A 17,324-nucleotide genomic window follows, 5' to 3' on the forward strand; every position below is an offset into this window, starting at 1 on the left:
GCACCGCGGGGACTGTACTTTCTCGGTCCTGTTCAATCTATATACATCAGACTTCCAATATGACGCGGAGTCCTGCCACGTGCAAAGGTTCGCTGATGACACTGCTATTGTGGGCTGCATCAGGAGTGGGCAGGAGGAGGAGTATAGGAAACTAATCAAGGACTTTGTTAAATGGTGCGACTCAAACCACTTACACCTTAACACCAGCAAGACCAAGGAGCTGGTGGTGGATTTTAGGAGGCCCAGGCCCCTCATGGACCCTGTGATCATCAGAGGTGACTGTGTGCAGATGGTGCAGACCTATAAATATCTGGGAGTGCAGCTGGATGACAAATTGGACTGGACTGCCAATACTGATGCTCTATGTAAGAAAGCTCAGAGCAGACTATACTTTCTGAGAAGGTTGGCATCCTTCAACATCTGCAGTAAGAGGCAGCAGATGTTCTACCAGACGGTTGTGGCGAGTGCCCTCTTCTACGCGGTGGTGTGCTGGGTGGCAGCATAAAGATGAAAGACGCCTCACGCCTGGACAAACTTGTTAAGAAGGCAGGCTCCATTGTAGGATTAAAGTTGGACAGTTTAACATCTGTGGCAGAGCGACGGGCACTAAGCAAACTCCTGTCAATCATGAAGAATCCACTGCATCCACTTAACAGGATCATGTCCAGTTAGAGGAGTAGCTTCAGTGACAGACTTTTGTCACTGTCCTGTTCCACTGACAGACTGAGGAGATCGTTCCTCCCCCACACTATGCGACTCTTCAATTCCACCCGGGGGAGTAAATGCGAACATTAATTTTATTTGAATTCTTTTCATTTTTATTACTATTTAATTTAATATTGTTTCTTTGTATCAGTATACTGCTGCTGGATTATGTGAATTTCCCCTTGGGATTAATAAAGTATCTATCTATCTATCTATCTATCTATGTATCTATCTAAACGAGGGATTACTGTATATTAATAAGGAGCTCATCAATAAATCATGCTGGTGCTTGCCTTTCTTCACTAATCCTTTTTTGTGAATGTGTAATTTCTGGAGTTTATTGTTGGAACCTATTACATTTTATAGATATGCTGAATTTATTTCTGCTAATACTTACTGGACCAAGAAATTTTGGCTATTTTGAAAGTATATGTAAAAGCATAAATAAAAAAAGAGTTCTGAAATGACACATTAAAGAATTATGTTAATTACTATTCCAGTTCAAAAGCTAGCCCTTCCCCATTATTTATAAAACACTAGTTCAGACTTTGACACTAACTTAAACAGGCAAGGGGTAGAATTAAAGATCTTGACCACTCCACATAATCACTTTTCATTTGCCTATTTGCACTACCTCCACTATATTCAAGGACAGTTTTACTTTTAAGTAATAAGGCTACTCAAAAAGCCCTAGTACTGACAACCATATGAATGTACTTGGTATGTTATTAATATATATCTTCCAGTGTTATATTTAACGTACTGTAGTTTTTGGGAGACATGCACAGAAAATTGTGCTGTGTATAGATAAAACAGAGGTCGACAGCTTCAGCTTTCAAGTTCTCAAACCAAATTAAGCTTTAAAAAGAAAAAATAGTATATCTACCGTTTATTTTTATCATGTTGTTCTTTCTCTCGTTCTCTGGGATCTGTATATGTCTGGTTTCCACAACGAAAGTCATCTGGAGATGATTCCCACCAAGGGGAAATATGATCAGGATCCCTGCCAACTGGAACACATAAATAGAAAACAGAAAAATAATCTTACTTCATAATGCAAGTCACAGAGATAAGTATTTAAATGTGTTTTAAACTTAAAGCCAAAAATAAATTCTCTCTGTGCCTTCAAACTGTAATTCATATTTTGTTTAAAAAGAAAACATCCCATAATTGTTACGAAAATGAATTTAAATATTCACAGTTAGCTGACTGTGCAAACTGCTTTACCAATATGCAGTAAATATGTATTTTTATTAGGGTTGGTAATCTATTAAAAAATTAATTAATCATATAAATGTATGTAATCAATCATGATTAATTGCATCTAACTTTGAAACATGTAATTATAAAATGAATACATAATCATGAAGTAAATACACACTGAAATACAAAATTAATGTTGAATCAACACAAAGGAAATTAAAAAAAATGATTAAACCTGAATTATTAAAAAAATACTACTTGAGCAAGTACAAACTGAATTTCAATGGCTTCCTAAAGTTCGAAAGAAGGCAAAAAGAAAATGAGGCCAATTTATTAATTCATATGAGACACAGATGTGTCAAAGTAAAAATTAAATGATTGAAATGAGTGTTTACTTTGAATGCACTGCTAAAGACTGATTTAATTTAAAGAAAACACATCTCTGAAATGGGCATACATTAAAACTTGCGCTAAACCTCCGTAAATACTATCCTCAATTTTTCATCACCATCAACGATTTGATAATTACAATCTACACAAGTGTTTTTCAGCTGGTGTGCCGTGGAAATAACAATGTAGTGCCCCTGGAGCCAGACCCGAAAGAAATACACTCCTTAGGTGTTCAAGACCTGTCCGAGGAGGACGGGACTACCTGGAGAAGCCGACATAAGAACAGGTCTATGATCGCCACTTTGTAGACACAGCACTTTTTTTTTTTTTTATTTTTATTAATTTTATTACAATCCATACAAAGCAATCAAGATTTTACAAAAAGAAAAATTGAGTTAAGAACAGATCGATCCCCACCCTGAGAGAGAGAGCAAGCCAAAACGTTAAAATTTAAGGCTTGTAAACATACCTAAATTAAAAATTCTCTGTGCTTTATGAACTTATTTTAAAATATTAGTGATTAGATCCTGCCATGTTTTGAAAAAGGTCTGTACAGATCCTCTAACTGAGTATTTGATTTTTCCAATTTCAAATAATATAACACATCAGTTTCCCACTGACTTAAAGAGGAGAGTTTGGATTCTTCCAGTTTATCAGAATGAGTCTGCGTGCCAACAGTGTAGTGAATGCAATCACAATTTGTTTGTCTTTCTCCACTTTAAACCCTTTGGGAGAACCCCAAACACAGCTGTTAATGGGTTAGGAGGGATTGTGAGTCCAAGGCTGTCTGACAGGTAATTAAAAATTTTTGTCCAGAATAATGTTAATTTGGTGCAGGCCCAGAACATGTGACCTAGTGAGGCTGGGACTTGGTTGCAACGTTCGCAGGTTGGATCATGCCCTGGAAACATTTTGAGAGTTTTAGTGAGACAGATGTGCTCGATATATAATTTTGAGTTGTATAATTGTATGCTTTGCGCATATGGAGCTTGAGTGAATTCTCTGCATTGCTACTTTCCACTCCTTTTCTGATATATTAATTGAGAGATCTTTTCCCAGTGTCCTCTTGGATCTTTGAAAGGGAGGGATTGTAAAAGGATTTTATATATTGTAGAGATGGAGTCTAACTCCTTGAAATTGAGCAATAATTTTTCCAGCATGGATGAGGGTGCAAGATGAGGAAAATCTGGAAGGTTCTGTTTAACAAAGTTCCTGATTTGAAGATAGTGAAAGAAATGTGTAGCTGGAATGTTAAATTTGGAATGTAATTGTTCATAGGATGCAAAGACGTTGTCTATATAAAGATCTCTAAGCAAGTTAATTCCAAATTTTTCCAGATATTAAAACTGCATATGTTTGTGAAGGTTGAAAGAGGTGGTTCTCTTGCAGAGGTGCCACAGATAGAAGCTTCTCCGTCTTAAAATGCTTTCTACATTGGTTCCAGATTCTAAGTGAGTGGAGCACAATTGGGTTATTAGTATATTGCCGATAGCGTGTGTTTATTGGAGCACAGAGCAAGGAATACAAAGAAGTACTGCAGGATTTTACTTCTATTGCGGTCCAAGCCTGTGTATGTTCTTCTATTTGTGTCCAGGTTCTTATGCCTGTATATTTGCTGCCCAGTAATAAAACTGGAAGTTAGGTAAAGCCATGCCACCTTCTACCTTTGGTCTTTGTAGGGTCGCTCTTTTGATGCGTGGATGTTTTGAATTCCAAATAAATGAGGTTATTGTTGAATCTAATTGCTTTAAAGAATGATTTATTAATGTATATTGGGATGTTTTGAAATAAAAAGGAGCTTAGGAAGAATATTCATCTTAACAGTGTTAATTCTTCCAGCTAGTGTGAGATGAAGGGTTGACCATCTATGCAAGTCTTGTTTAATTTTTTCCATGCAGACGCGAAATTTTGTTGATAAAGAGCTTTATGTTTACTTGTGATGTTTACCCCAGGTATTTAAACTGTTCTGCAATGATAAAAGGTAGGGTGTCTAATCTAATATTATATGCTTGAGAATTCACTGGAAAGAGTACACTTTTATTCAGATTAATTCTGAGACCAGAGATCTTTTGAAATTCTGTGAGTGCTGCTAAGACTGCAGGCACAGAATTTTCTGGGTCCGATATATACAGTACCATGTCATCTGCATATAATGAGATTTTCTGTTCCAGTCCTTCTCTGCTAATCCCCTTTATCTGATCAGTATTTCGACAATGTATTGCCAGTGGTTCAATGGCAATGCAAACAGCAGTGGTGACAAGGGCATCCTTGTCTAGTGCCACGTTCTAGTTTAAAGTAGTCTGAGCAAATGTTATTGATGCAAACTGAAGCTTCTGGGTTAGTATACAGTAATTTAATCCATGCACAAATGTTGGGCCAAACCCAAACTTCTCCAATGTAGTAAAAGGTATTTCCATTCAATCATGTCGAATGCTTTTCTGCATCCAATGATAATAATATTTCTGGGGTGTTTGATTTAGTTGGTGAGTATATTACATTAAACAGGCGTGAAGATTTGAAGATAAGTGTCGGCCCCTAATAAATCCAGTTTGGTCTTGTGATATTACGAGGGAGCACTTTCTCCATCCTTCTAGCTATGATTTTAGAGAGTATTTTAACGTCGTTATTCAGAAGTGAAATTGGTCTGTATGATGCACATTGTAATAAGTCCTTATTTTGTTTTGGAAAGACAGTGATTAGTGCTTGGCGAAAGGTTTGTGGAAGAGATTGGTTATCTCTGGCTTCTGTAAATGTTGCTAATAGGAGGGAGCTAGCTGAGCGGAGAATTTCTTGTAAAACTCTGCAGGGTAGCATCAGGGCCTGCTGCTTTTCCACCTTGGAGTGACTTTATAGCATCTAGTAATTCTGATAATTGCAGAGGTTTATCAAGTTCCTCCACACTAAAAGCGTCTATTTGTGGTATCTGTAATGTATCCAGAAATGCATTAGATTGTGTATTGTCTTCTTTAAACTCAGTAGTATATAGGGATTTATAGTAGTCTCTGAAAGTGTGCATTATATTTTTGTGTTCGATGATTTTATCTCCATTCGTGTTAGTAATTACGAGATTGCATTGCACTTCTTGCTTGTGAATTTGTTGAGCTAAAAGCTTATTAGCTTTCTCTCCATGTTCATAGTAATGATGTCTGGATTTGTAAATTAGTTGTTCAGTTTCTTTAGTTGTCAAGAGGTTTAATTCTGAATGTAGAGCCTGCCTCCTCCTATGTAGAGTCTCGCTTGGTAGTCTGGCATGTTCTTCATCTATTTTAGTAATTTCGCTTTTTATCTCTGCTACTTTCTTGGCTTCGGATTTATTTCTGTGGGAAAGATATGAGATAATCTGTCCTCTTAAGAAGGCCTTAAGAGTTTCCCAGAGTATTCCTGCAGAGATCTCGGGGATGTATTTGTCTCTAGAAAGAATTTGATTTGTTTGGATATAAATTCAGTACAATTCTCGTCAGCTAATAGAAGCGGGTTGAGGCCATCTGCGGGTGAGTGTATGGGGCTTAGTAATTTCAGCTCCAAGATCATAGGTGCATGGTCCGAAATAACAATAGCATCGTATTTGCAAGATTTAATCTTAGGCAAGAAGTTATTGTCTATAAAGAAGTAATCAATCCTTGAGTAGCAATGATGTACTGGTGAGTAGAAAGAATATGTTCTTGAATTTGGGTTTAAAAACCTCCAGGGATCTGATAAGTTGTGATCAGTTATAAACTTTGTAATTATCTTTGCAGTGTTAGATACTGTTCCCCCTGTGGAGGAAGTCCTATCTAAAAGTGGATTTAAAACACAATTAAAGTCCCCAGCCATTATAACTTTATGAGTGTTCAGATTGGGAATGGATGCAAATAAATTTTGTATAAATTCCTTATCATCAACATTAGGTGCATAAACATTTATCAAAATCATTTTACAGTTAGATAAGGCTCCCATGACCATTACATATCTCCCTTCAGGATCCAATACTACATCTGATGCTACAAATGGTACTGTTCTATGTATGAGAATTCCCACCCTCTAGTTTTCTTTGTAAAACTAGAATGGAACATTTGGCCAGTCCAGTCTTTTGCAGCGGAACTGATCCTTGCTTAGTAAGTGGGTTTCCTGTAAAAATACTATTTTAGCATTTAGACCTGTTAGGTGAGAAGTACTTTCTTTCTCTTTAATTGTGATTCAGGCCTTTAACATTCCAGCTTACGAAGTTAACTGTCCCATCATGGAGACACTGATTCTGAGTTTTTGATGTCATTTTATAGTCTTAACTGGAAGTGAGACATTTTGGTCTTAATTTCCTATTTCCCCTAGAGTTGTTGCCATGCAGCTTATTATTACGTTGGTAGTTATAATTATAAAGATTTGAGGATAGATTAGGTATAGATCAAGCCTGCTCTCTTTCTCTCCCCTTAACCCCCACCCTCCCTTTTGCCTCCCCAAGTGAGGCTAAAACCCACTTCACAGTCCCAGTCCTCTGACATACCCAGAGACAGAGCGTCCAAAGCAAAACAAGCCCCATGCAGCGCGCTTTAGGGTTAAAAGATAGAGATATCTGTTACCAATATAGTCTTTAAAGAGAAAAAAAAATTTTTTATATATATATATATATAGTCTTCAGAAATTTTAGTGCATTAAGAGGATAAACCCAGATAATAAACCCGGGATGGTGTTAAAATGTGTCCAGAATAAGCATAACAAGTCTTAATGCAGTAATAGCAATAACAATAAACCAAGGGTATGATATTGAACAGTCTCGTTTAGGGTAAGATGAAATAATTAGAAAAGAAAAAAAAAAAAAAAAAAAAAGTAATTAAGCACAATAAAACATAAACAGATAGCCCTAGTAATACTAAGTAATAATGAGAATATATGCTGATAAAACCCGTATTTTAAAACAAATAGATCAGACAGTAGATTATTAATCATTGCTATATCATTACGCCATGACTCACTATTATGTATCAGAATAGTCCAGGGATCAGCTTTCTTAATTCTTTCTCTGCTTCTTCCTTGCTAGCGAAGACATAGAATTGACCCTGCCATTCCACTTTCAGTTTTGCCGGATACAAGAGGCTGTATTTGACGCTGGCTTGCCGTAACCGCTGTTTAATGTTATAGAAGGCTGCGTTTAGTAGCTGTTGCTGGAGAGAAGTCAGGAAGATACGAATGTGGTTATTTTCATATATAATATCTTCCTTATTTCTGAGGAGTGCCATCACCTCTAGCTTAAATGCTAATAATTCAAAACGAACTATAAAAGATCTTGGTCGGGTCTACGGTGTTTGATCGCGACGCTGTAAGCGCTGCTATCTCAGATTCTGCTTTAAAGTCCTCCCGATTATTTTAGAAAAAGTTCAGCTGCGAATTTCACAGGGTTTGAACTTTCTCGATTCTCAGGCAGACCTTCAATTCTGACATTATACCTTCTACTCCCATCTTCCAAAGCAGCCAGTCTGTCTCCGAGTTTTTGCATTCGAGCTGACATTTACTGCTTTTCCTCGGCACTGGCAGCTGCCTTTTCGCCATTTCAATCCGATACGTGAATGTCTCCTTGAGATCCTCCAATTGATCAGTAAGCGTGCTCAGTTTAACCGAGTTTTCCTGAATGCGCTCTTCAATTTTACCCAGCACCTGTCGAAGCTCAAGTTGCACCTCTTGACGCAGCCTTTCCATCTCCTGTTTCAGTCTCTCAAGTGCCTTTGCCGTTGCTTTCTCATTAGCCTTCTCGCTTTTCTTTATATCTTGCGTGAGCTCAGCGAGCAGCACCTTCAGTTCAGATAGTTCAATTGTGCTTTTTTGTACCGAAGATGAAGCAGCAGGCTCTGTTGAAGCCGTGTCCCTGCTGCTCCGGCTTGTGTAGTTGCGTAATTGAAGCCGCGGACTTCAAGGCCCTTTCCAGCTTCAGGTGATCTTCTCCGATCGGCAAGCTATCCAGATCTGCACTCACGATTGCACCCTCACTCCCCTGTTCGCTCTCAGCCGGCGATGATGTAGCGGACCGTGGTCCCGAGGAGTCTGTACTTTTGCCCATCTGATCCAGGTCTGTCTCTGAGAGGCCGTATCTCGAGCTAGGGCTTGCTGATCGTAGCTTGGATGTAGCTTTAGTCTTCGATTCTTTCGGACCCCCCTTCTTGTTGGCCATGTTTATATGTGCTTACATATACTGTAGCAGTCCCTCTCAGGTTGAATAAATACAAGATATCTCAGGATAATAAGCAAATAATATGAAAAATAACACCGCTGCTAGCGGAGCTCCACTTCAGACGTCCATCTCTCGCATCGGACGAGACCAAAAAAACTCACACAGCACTTTAGCAGCCAGGAGACGTTTTGGGTTTCCATCTGCCTGGGTGTGTGCTCGCCAGCAACTTTTATAGAGCAAATGGCAATCTCCAAGTTGCTTTTTGCTGCCGCCTGTCTCACCCTTTTAGACAGTTTTAGTGTCTAATAGATTTAATGCTCTTTTGGCAGGTAGAATCAGGTAGTATGGGATTTTTTGGGTTACAAAAAGTGTGCAACCATAGATAAAAAGGTTGGAAAACACTACTCTAATAACATCTTTGCTGCTGGCATGCTATAAAGATAGCCACAGTTGCTGTCTCGCTTAAAAGCCAATATCATACATTACTTGGATGGTTATGTTATCTGGCCCCTTACCAAAATTATATAGAGGGGATGTAATTTATAGCAGATTGCATTCCCTTCACTGCTGGCTAGAAACCTGGTGTGCAAATAAAAGCATAGCGTTTGTGAACAATTGGGATGATTTTTGGGAAAGGCCTGGATTTTTCAAAAGAGATGGTCTTCATCCTAACTGGAGGGGATCTTATGTTTTATCCCAAAATATGGCAGAAAAACTGCCTGGCTGACTGATCAGAGCACCATAACAGGGCACAGTCATGTGATCTTAAATCACAGGCTGTTGTTTATCCTACCTGTTACTATCCTGAAGCTGTTACCCAAAATCCCTGTTGTGGGGCATCCAGCAAATTTAGTCTTGATACAAACCTTAAATTAACTGAAAAAATAAGGTGTATAATTAGACCAAGGGATAAAACCAGACCCTCCACCAGGGGCATCAGTAATAGAAATCTACTTCAAATTAAAACAAAAAATATATCACCAGTTCAGAAAGAAGCATGCAGTTTTTAATGTTGCTTATTGAACATTCTCTCTCTTGGCAGTAAAGCTGTTTTGGTAAATGATATTATATTAAGTACAAAATCTGAACTGTGTTTTCTCACTGAAACCTGGCTTAGTAAATGTGACACTGTTCCCCTAGCTGAGGCGTCACCAGATGGACACTCGTTCCTTCATAAGTCTAGAGATTCTGGTCGGGGAGGAGGACTTGGAATAATTCATTGTAACAAAAGGCAAATCACATCTAAAAATCTAGGCAACTTTACATCCTTTGAGGCATTCATCTATACTAATAAAAGGCAAAGCCCTCCCTCCCTCCCTCACTCACTCACTCACTCACTCATCCATCACTAATTCTCCAACTTCCCGTGTAGGTAGAAGGCTGAAATTTGGCAGGCTCATTCCTTACAGCTTACTTACAAAAGTTGGGCAGGTTTCATTTCGAAATTCTACACCTAATGGTCATAACTGGAAGGTATTTTTCTTCATTAACTGTAATGGAGTTGAGCTAGAATGACGTGGGGGCGGAGTTTCGTGTGACATCATCACGCCTCCCACGTAATCACGTAAACTGACTGTCAACGCAGTGCGTAGAAAACCAGGAAGACCTCCAAAAAGCGTTTAAGAAAACATGCATTATATAATTGAGAAGGCAGCGAAACAATAAGAAGCGAGCGAGTGACATATACTACCATATTCATGAGTGCTGCTACCTCGGAAAGAAAGCAAGGTGTAAACCTAAACTTTAAATTAAGTTCATTGACAGGCTAACCGCTGGCGTTTCACATGCCCACAGGTAATGCGGGATACAAGTTTAATGAGAGGACGCAGGATATAAACGAGAGTTTTGATCACTTTGTAACTAAGTTAAAATTGTAGGTGAAGGGGTGTGCTTATGCAAATTCGAGACTGTGTTTGTGTGGGATTGACAGTTAAGGCGGGTGGGGGAGTCACGTCATCATCACCCCCCCATTTACCTCATTTCGCTCTGAGCTGAGCTCCGTGGCTAACGCCGTCTTCCGAAGCAACTTCGTCAGACTGCCACCAAATACTCACAGAAAAAATCCACAAGTTAATACACACGCTGTGTCTAGAGTTTCTCCACACTGAATCCTCCAGGCACTACTTACAAAAGGTTACATTGACAATCGCACAGCTGAGAAGCTTTGATGCATGTGCTCCATAACGCATTAAAAAAATAATGCATTTAATCACAGTTTCAATTCCAACGAAAGGGGAACTTCTGTCAATGCATGATTTACACAGAGACACAGGAGGTCGTAGAAACAAGAAGGATTTTTATTCAAACACTGCAACACATGCGCTTAGACGTGCTCCATGACAAGTCAGAGATGACAGTTCCGCTAGGAGCAGAGAGAGAGAGATAAAAGCAAGCAAACAATCAATTTTCAACTGACAGGCTGCACAAGGCTTTTAAGTTAGCGGAGTATAGCGAGGTTTGCATTACAGCGTTATAGTGCAAGTGAGAAAGTAATAGTGATGTGTCGTTCGAGCGAGCCGGCTCTAAGTGCCGATGCTTTCAAGTGAGCGAGAGGAGCCGATGTCCGTCGAGCAGAGCCGAAACTTCGGCCGCTCCACATCGGACTAGGATCATACCATTATGTGAAAGAAGGAAGGGGCAGGCGCTCCAAGACAGCGAGTGTTGGTACAGGCCAGGTACACAGAGCAACACTGTAAGCTCTGTGTACCTGTCGCTGCGACAGACGAGGAGCCAGATTTAAATGCAAGCGCATCGTGAAGAAAAAAGAAGAGTAAAGAAATGAGTGAAAGCTGAAAAAGAAGCAGCATCTGGCTGCATTTCAGTGATATTGGAGACTTTAAAGCTAAGTGCAGAATATGAAAATATCCGTTAGAGCAAGGTCAACAACAAACCTGCACAGACATATAAGATCCACCCACCCATCCGTGCAACTGGATTAGACTGTGTCCAACCAAAGGGGAACTTCTGTCAATGCATGGTTTCATGGTACACCGATTACATTGATCAGTGCTTCCCAAAACCTCAGTATGTAAAGACGGCATTGGAATATTTCGAAATATATAATGTAAGCTGGAATATATAAAGTCAAATCTTGAATATATAAAGTCAGCGTTGGAATATATTGTCACGCTTGGGTCACAGATTTGCACAGAGACACAGGAGGTCGTAGAAACAAGAAGGATTTTTATTCAAACACTGCAACAAATGCGCTTAAACGTGCTCCATGACAAGTCAGAGATGACAGTTCCGCTAGGAGCAGAGAGAGAGAGATAAAAGCAAGCAATCAATTTTCAACTGACAGGCGCTGCACAAGGCTTTTAAGTTAGCGGAGTATCGCGAGGTTTGCATTACGCAGCGTTATAGCGCAAGTCAGAAAGTAAAGAGCAATGTGAGGGTAGTCTGTGTTTCAGGGTTCTGGTTTGCCCAGGGCGTCTGTATCTTCTTGGGGTGCGATCAGCCCTCCAGCTCACACCCTCCCCCTCAGCTTTATTCACATTCCCGTGAATCAAGCGACTCTCTGTACCAGGTTCATTTAGTCGTGATAATACGTCTGCGTTGACGTGTTCAGAACCTGGTCGATGTTTTACTGTGAAACGGTAAGGTTGTAAGCCCAGAAACCATCTCATGAGGCGAGAGTTTGTATCTTTCTGTCGGTATAACCATTGAAGTGGACCATGATCAGTTACCAAAGTGAAGTTTCGTCCCCACAAGTAATAACGAAGCCCTCCACCTCACAATATAAAGTAAGTGCTGGAATATATAAACACAAAACTTCAATATATAAAGTCATCGTCGGAATATACAAAGTCAGTGCTGGAATATCCATCCATTTTCCAACCTGTTGAATCCGATCACAGGGTCACGGGTCTGCTGGAGCCAATCCCAGCCAACACTGGGCACAAGGCAGGAACCAATCCTGGGCAGGGCACATGCATCATTTTCAAAACATTAACCGAACAGTGTTTTTTTAATTAATTTTTCTGAATACGTTTTTGTTAACTTACTTCAGTTCAGAGTCGTTTCAATCAATATATTTTGACTTTGACTTTATATAATCAGGAATGACTTTATAAATTCCAAAGCTGACTTTATATATTCAGGTTTTCACTTTATATATTATATTCCAGCGATGACTTTATATATTCAACTTTTGACTTTATATATTCAGAAACAAGTTTGACTTTATATATACTGACACTGACTTTATATATTCAAGTTTTGACTTTATATATTGCAATGACTTTATATATTCTGACGCCGACTTTATATATTCAGAAAATCAATATATTTGCCTGTTTCGCACCCCATAGTATATGTGTGTGTGTATATATGTACACATGACAAAACAATTACGTTGTCAATCATGTTACGTTATTATTAAAATGTTTCCTTTTCTTTTTACTTCTCCGCTGCCAAGCGCGGGTATTTTGCTATATATATATATATATATATATATATATATATATATATATATATAGATATAGATATAGATAGATATATATATATATATATAGATAGATAGATAGAGAGATATATATATATATAGATATGACAACAACACTCATATCAATGACAAAACAATTACATTAACAATCATGTTACGTTATTTTTAAAATTTTTCCTTTTCTTTTTCATAGTTTCTTTTACACACTACTTCTCCGCTGCGAAGCGCGGGTATTCTGCTAGTCTATACTAATAAAAGGCAAAGCCCTCACTCACTCACTCATTCACTCACTCACTCACTCATCACTAATTCTCCAACTTCCCGTGTAGGTAGAAGGCTGAAATTTGGCAGGCTCATTCCTTACAGCTTACTTACAAAAGTTGGGCAGGTTTCATTTCGAAATTCTATGCCTAATGGTCATAACTGGAAGGTATTTTTCTCCATTAACTGTAATGGAGTTGAGCTGCAATGACATGGAGGGGGCGGAGTTTTGTGTGACATCATCACGCCTCCCACGTAATCACGTTAACTGACTGTCAACGAGTGCGTAGAAAACCAGGAAGACCTCCAAAAGCGCTTAAGAAAACATGCATTATATAATTGAGAAGGCAGCGAAACAATAAGAAGCGAGCGAGTGACATATAATACCATATTTCCTGAGTGCTGCTACCTCGGAAAGAAAGCACGGTGTAAACCTAAACTTTAAATTAAGTTCATAGACAGGCTACCTGGCTTCACATGCCCACAGGTAATGCGGGATACAAGTTTAATGAGAGGACGCAGGATATAAACGACAGTTTTGATCACTTTGTAACTAAGTTAAAATTGTAGGTGAAGGGGTGTGCTTATGCAAATTCCGAGAGACTGTGTTTGTGGGGGATTGACAGTTAAGGCGGGTGGGGGAGTCACGTCATCATCTCCCTGTCCATTCATCCCATTTCACTCTGAGCTGAGCTCTGCAGCTAACGCCGTCTTCCAAAGCAACTTCGTCAGACTGCCACCAAATACTCACAGAAAAATCCACAAGTTAATACACACGCTCTCTCTAGAGTTTCTCCACACTGAATCCTCCAGGCACTACTTACAAAAGGTTACATTGACAATCATGTTACGTTATTTTTAAAATCTTTCCTTTTCTTAGCACAAGCACAGCTGAGAAGCTTCGATGCATGTGCTCCATAACGCGTTAAAAAAAACAATGCATTTAATCACATTTTGCATTCCAAGCTAAGGGTAACTTTTGTCAATGCATGATTTCCTGGTACATCGATTACATTGATGCACACATCAGAGCTACAAAAATGTAAGAGTCAGAAGAAAGCACGTTTCTAGGACTGATCAGAGGGAACTTTCATTTCAAAAGACTACCCAACGGAAGCCTTGATAAAAGTGTGGTTTTGTGCACACTGTCCAAATACGAACCTGATTGAAAGAAATAATAATAATGAAATCCTTGATGACAGCAACAGTCATAATTGTCACAAAACTATTACATTGACAATCATGTTACGTTATTTTTAAAATGTTTCCTTTTCTTAGCACAAGCACAGTTGAGAAGCTTCGATGCATGTACTCCATAACGCGTTAAAAAATAATGCATTTAATCACACTTTGCATTCCAAGCAAAGGGTAACTTTTGTCAATGCATGATTTCCTGGTACATTGATTACACTGATGCACATATCAGAGCTACAAAAATGTAAGAGTCGGAAGAAGGCGCGTTGCTAGCACTGATCGGAGGCAAATTTCAATTTAAACGACTACCCGACGGAAGCCTTGATAAACAACTTGAACACAACACGTTCTCCAAATACGAACTTGATTGAAAGAAATAATGCTAATCAAATCCTTGATGACAGCAACACTCGTAACGGTCACAAGACTATTACATTGACAATCATGTTACGTTATTTTTAAAATGTTTCCTTTTCTTAGCACAAGCACAGCTGAGAAGCTTCGATGCATGTACTCCATAACGCGTTAAAAAAAATAACACATTTAATCACACTTTGCATTCCAAGCAAAGGGTAACTTTTGTCAATGCATGATTTCCTAGTACATCGATTACATTGATGCATACATCAGAGCTACAACAATGTAAGAGTCAGAAGAGAGCGTGTTGCTAGCACTGATCGGAGGCAAATTTCATTTCAAAAGACTACCCGACGAAAGCCTTGATAAAAGCGTGGTTTGGTGCAAACTGTGCAAAAATGAGTTAGCATACCACCGAGGCACTTCAACCTTACGGTTCCATCTAAATGCAAAACATGTTACAGCGAGCACAGAAACTGTGTATGGTGTTAGCACTAGCAGTACGGGTTCGAGTACCAACAAAAGGTGTCGGCAGCCCAAACCTCATGAAATGACTGGCTTCAGGACCAAAATTAGTAAGTCAACATAGGTCAAACTTACAAATTCTCTCACAAAATACATTGCTTTGGACTGCAGACCACTAACAGTGGTGGAAGATAGGGGGTGGGAAAATGTGCTACAGTTAGCGTATTTCAAGTAAAATTCACCAGCTTTATGACACTGAAAAGCAAGCAAAATTAGATGCATTACAGAAAGCGGACTTTGTGGCTCTTACTGGGGATCTTTGGACTTCCGTGACCGTTAGTAATTCTAATTACATCTAATTACAAAATGTTCAATGATCACACTGTTTTAGTCTAATGTACAAAATAATTTTGGCTAAGGTTACTCACAGTTTAAAGGTGAGGCTGGTCAAATTACCTTTTATGCCTTATTTTTTAAGAAGAAAAACTGCACTTTAATGTTGAAATTTTTGTTATTATTATTTAAAGACAATACCATTCTGAAAATGTACTTAAAATACCACTTTTTTTTTAAATTCTGCCCAATTTTAGCCAGGGATCATATTTTTGTTTCTGTTTTGAAATGAAATGCAGTTTAAATGCTTTTTTTTTTCAGAAATTAAAACAGCTTGAGTTTACAATATTCCTGTTCATGTCTATTAGTTGATTCTGTCGCCCACTAAAACCCTTTTAAATTAAAAAACAACATTTGCGATTTGGGGCAAATTTTCATATGTGCTTACATTCTATTAATGAAGATTAATTAATTACACAGCCTCTAATTAATTAGATACATTTTTTTAATCAAGTCCCACCCCTATATATATATATATATATAAACAAAGATAATGCGACATCTAGATTGTAATTCTGCTTCAAAATTTGTAGATACTTTGAGTAAGTTGAGTGTAATTGTGGAAAACCATTTAGATCAGTTAACATCAAATGTAAGCGTGGAAAACAATTTAGATCAACTAACATCACATTATAATGTGACCTTGAGAGATGCTCTGGATACAGTGGCTCCCCTTAAAACAAAAGTGATCAAAGCACATAGAAACCCTCCCTGGTTTAATGAAAACACTCGAGCTTTTAAATTAGAGTGTCAAAAACTGGAGCGCAGATGGAGAACAACAAAGCTACATGTCTTTCAAATTGCATGGACAGAGAGTGTTAATAAATATAAAAAAGCCCTCTTTAAAGCTCGCTCAGAATACTATTCTACAATAATAGATAGCAATAATAAAAATCCTTGGGTGCTGTTTAGAACAGTGGCTAAATTAACAAATGGGAATTCAGATCTACAGTGCAAAATCAAAACAGATATTAGCAGTACAGACTTTATGAACTTCTTCAATGAGAAAAGTAAAAATATAAGACCCCAGATCTCAGCATCACAGTACAATACTAGCTTAGTAGACCCTGTCTCACACTGCATTCAGCACTTTAGTAATTTTAATCCTGTAACCTAGCAGGAAGTCTTAACTTCAATTTCTAAATGAAGCCTGTTCCCTAGATCCAGTGCCAACAAAACTAGTAAAAAGTGCCATGGATGTTCTTGCAGCACATATTCTAAACATTATGAATAGTTCATTATTGCATGGCACAGTACCAGATGAACTAAAAGTGTCAGTCATTAAACCATTACTTAAAAAAATCAGACCTAGACCCACAAATACTAAATAATTATAGGCCTATTTCAAATTTACCCTTTCTCTCTAAAATATTAGAAAAAGTAGTCGCCAATCAGCTTCAGTCACACCTTACGCATTACAATTTATTTGAGAAATTCCAGTCTGGTTTCCGCACTGGTCATAGTACAGAAACGGCACTAACGCGGGTTGTAAATGACATTCTGATATCCTCTGATGAAGGAAACTCCACTGTAATTATGTTGTTGGACTTAAGGGCATGCATTTGACACCACTGACCATTCTATTTTACTGCTCAGGCTAGAAAATGATGTTGGGCTTACAGGCAACATGCTCGCTTTGTTTAGTTATTTATCAAATCGATTCCAATATGTACAGAAATGTGCTGATAGTACTCTATCAGTATAGTATAGGTGTGAAGTGGAGTTTTAGAGTGGAAATAATAGATCCTTATTTGGAACACACGCATTTCATGT

At 38.4% G+C, this 17,324-nt stretch overlaps 1 protein-coding gene across 1 annotated transcript in view; it reads right to left on the reverse strand.

Moving 5' to 3' along the window:
* wdr59 (WD repeat domain 59) overlaps window positions 1-17,324 on the reverse strand; it is a 300,882-nt gene that overhangs the window by 8,700 nt on the left and 274,858 nt on the right. The window contains exon 24 of the mRNA XM_039763605.1: window positions 1,592-1,715. Within this exon, the coding sequence (XP_039619539.1) occupies window positions 1,592-1,715 (124 nt within the window). The remainder of the gene's footprint in view (window positions 1-1,591; window positions 1,716-17,324) is intronic.

The sequence above is a fragment of the Polypterus senegalus genome, chromosome 9 (genome assembly GCF_016835505.1).
Source record: "Polypterus senegalus isolate Bchr_013 chromosome 9, ASM1683550v1, whole genome shotgun sequence".
Taxonomy (NCBI): domain Eukaryota; kingdom Metazoa; phylum Chordata; class Cladistia; order Polypteriformes; family Polypteridae; genus Polypterus; species Polypterus senegalus.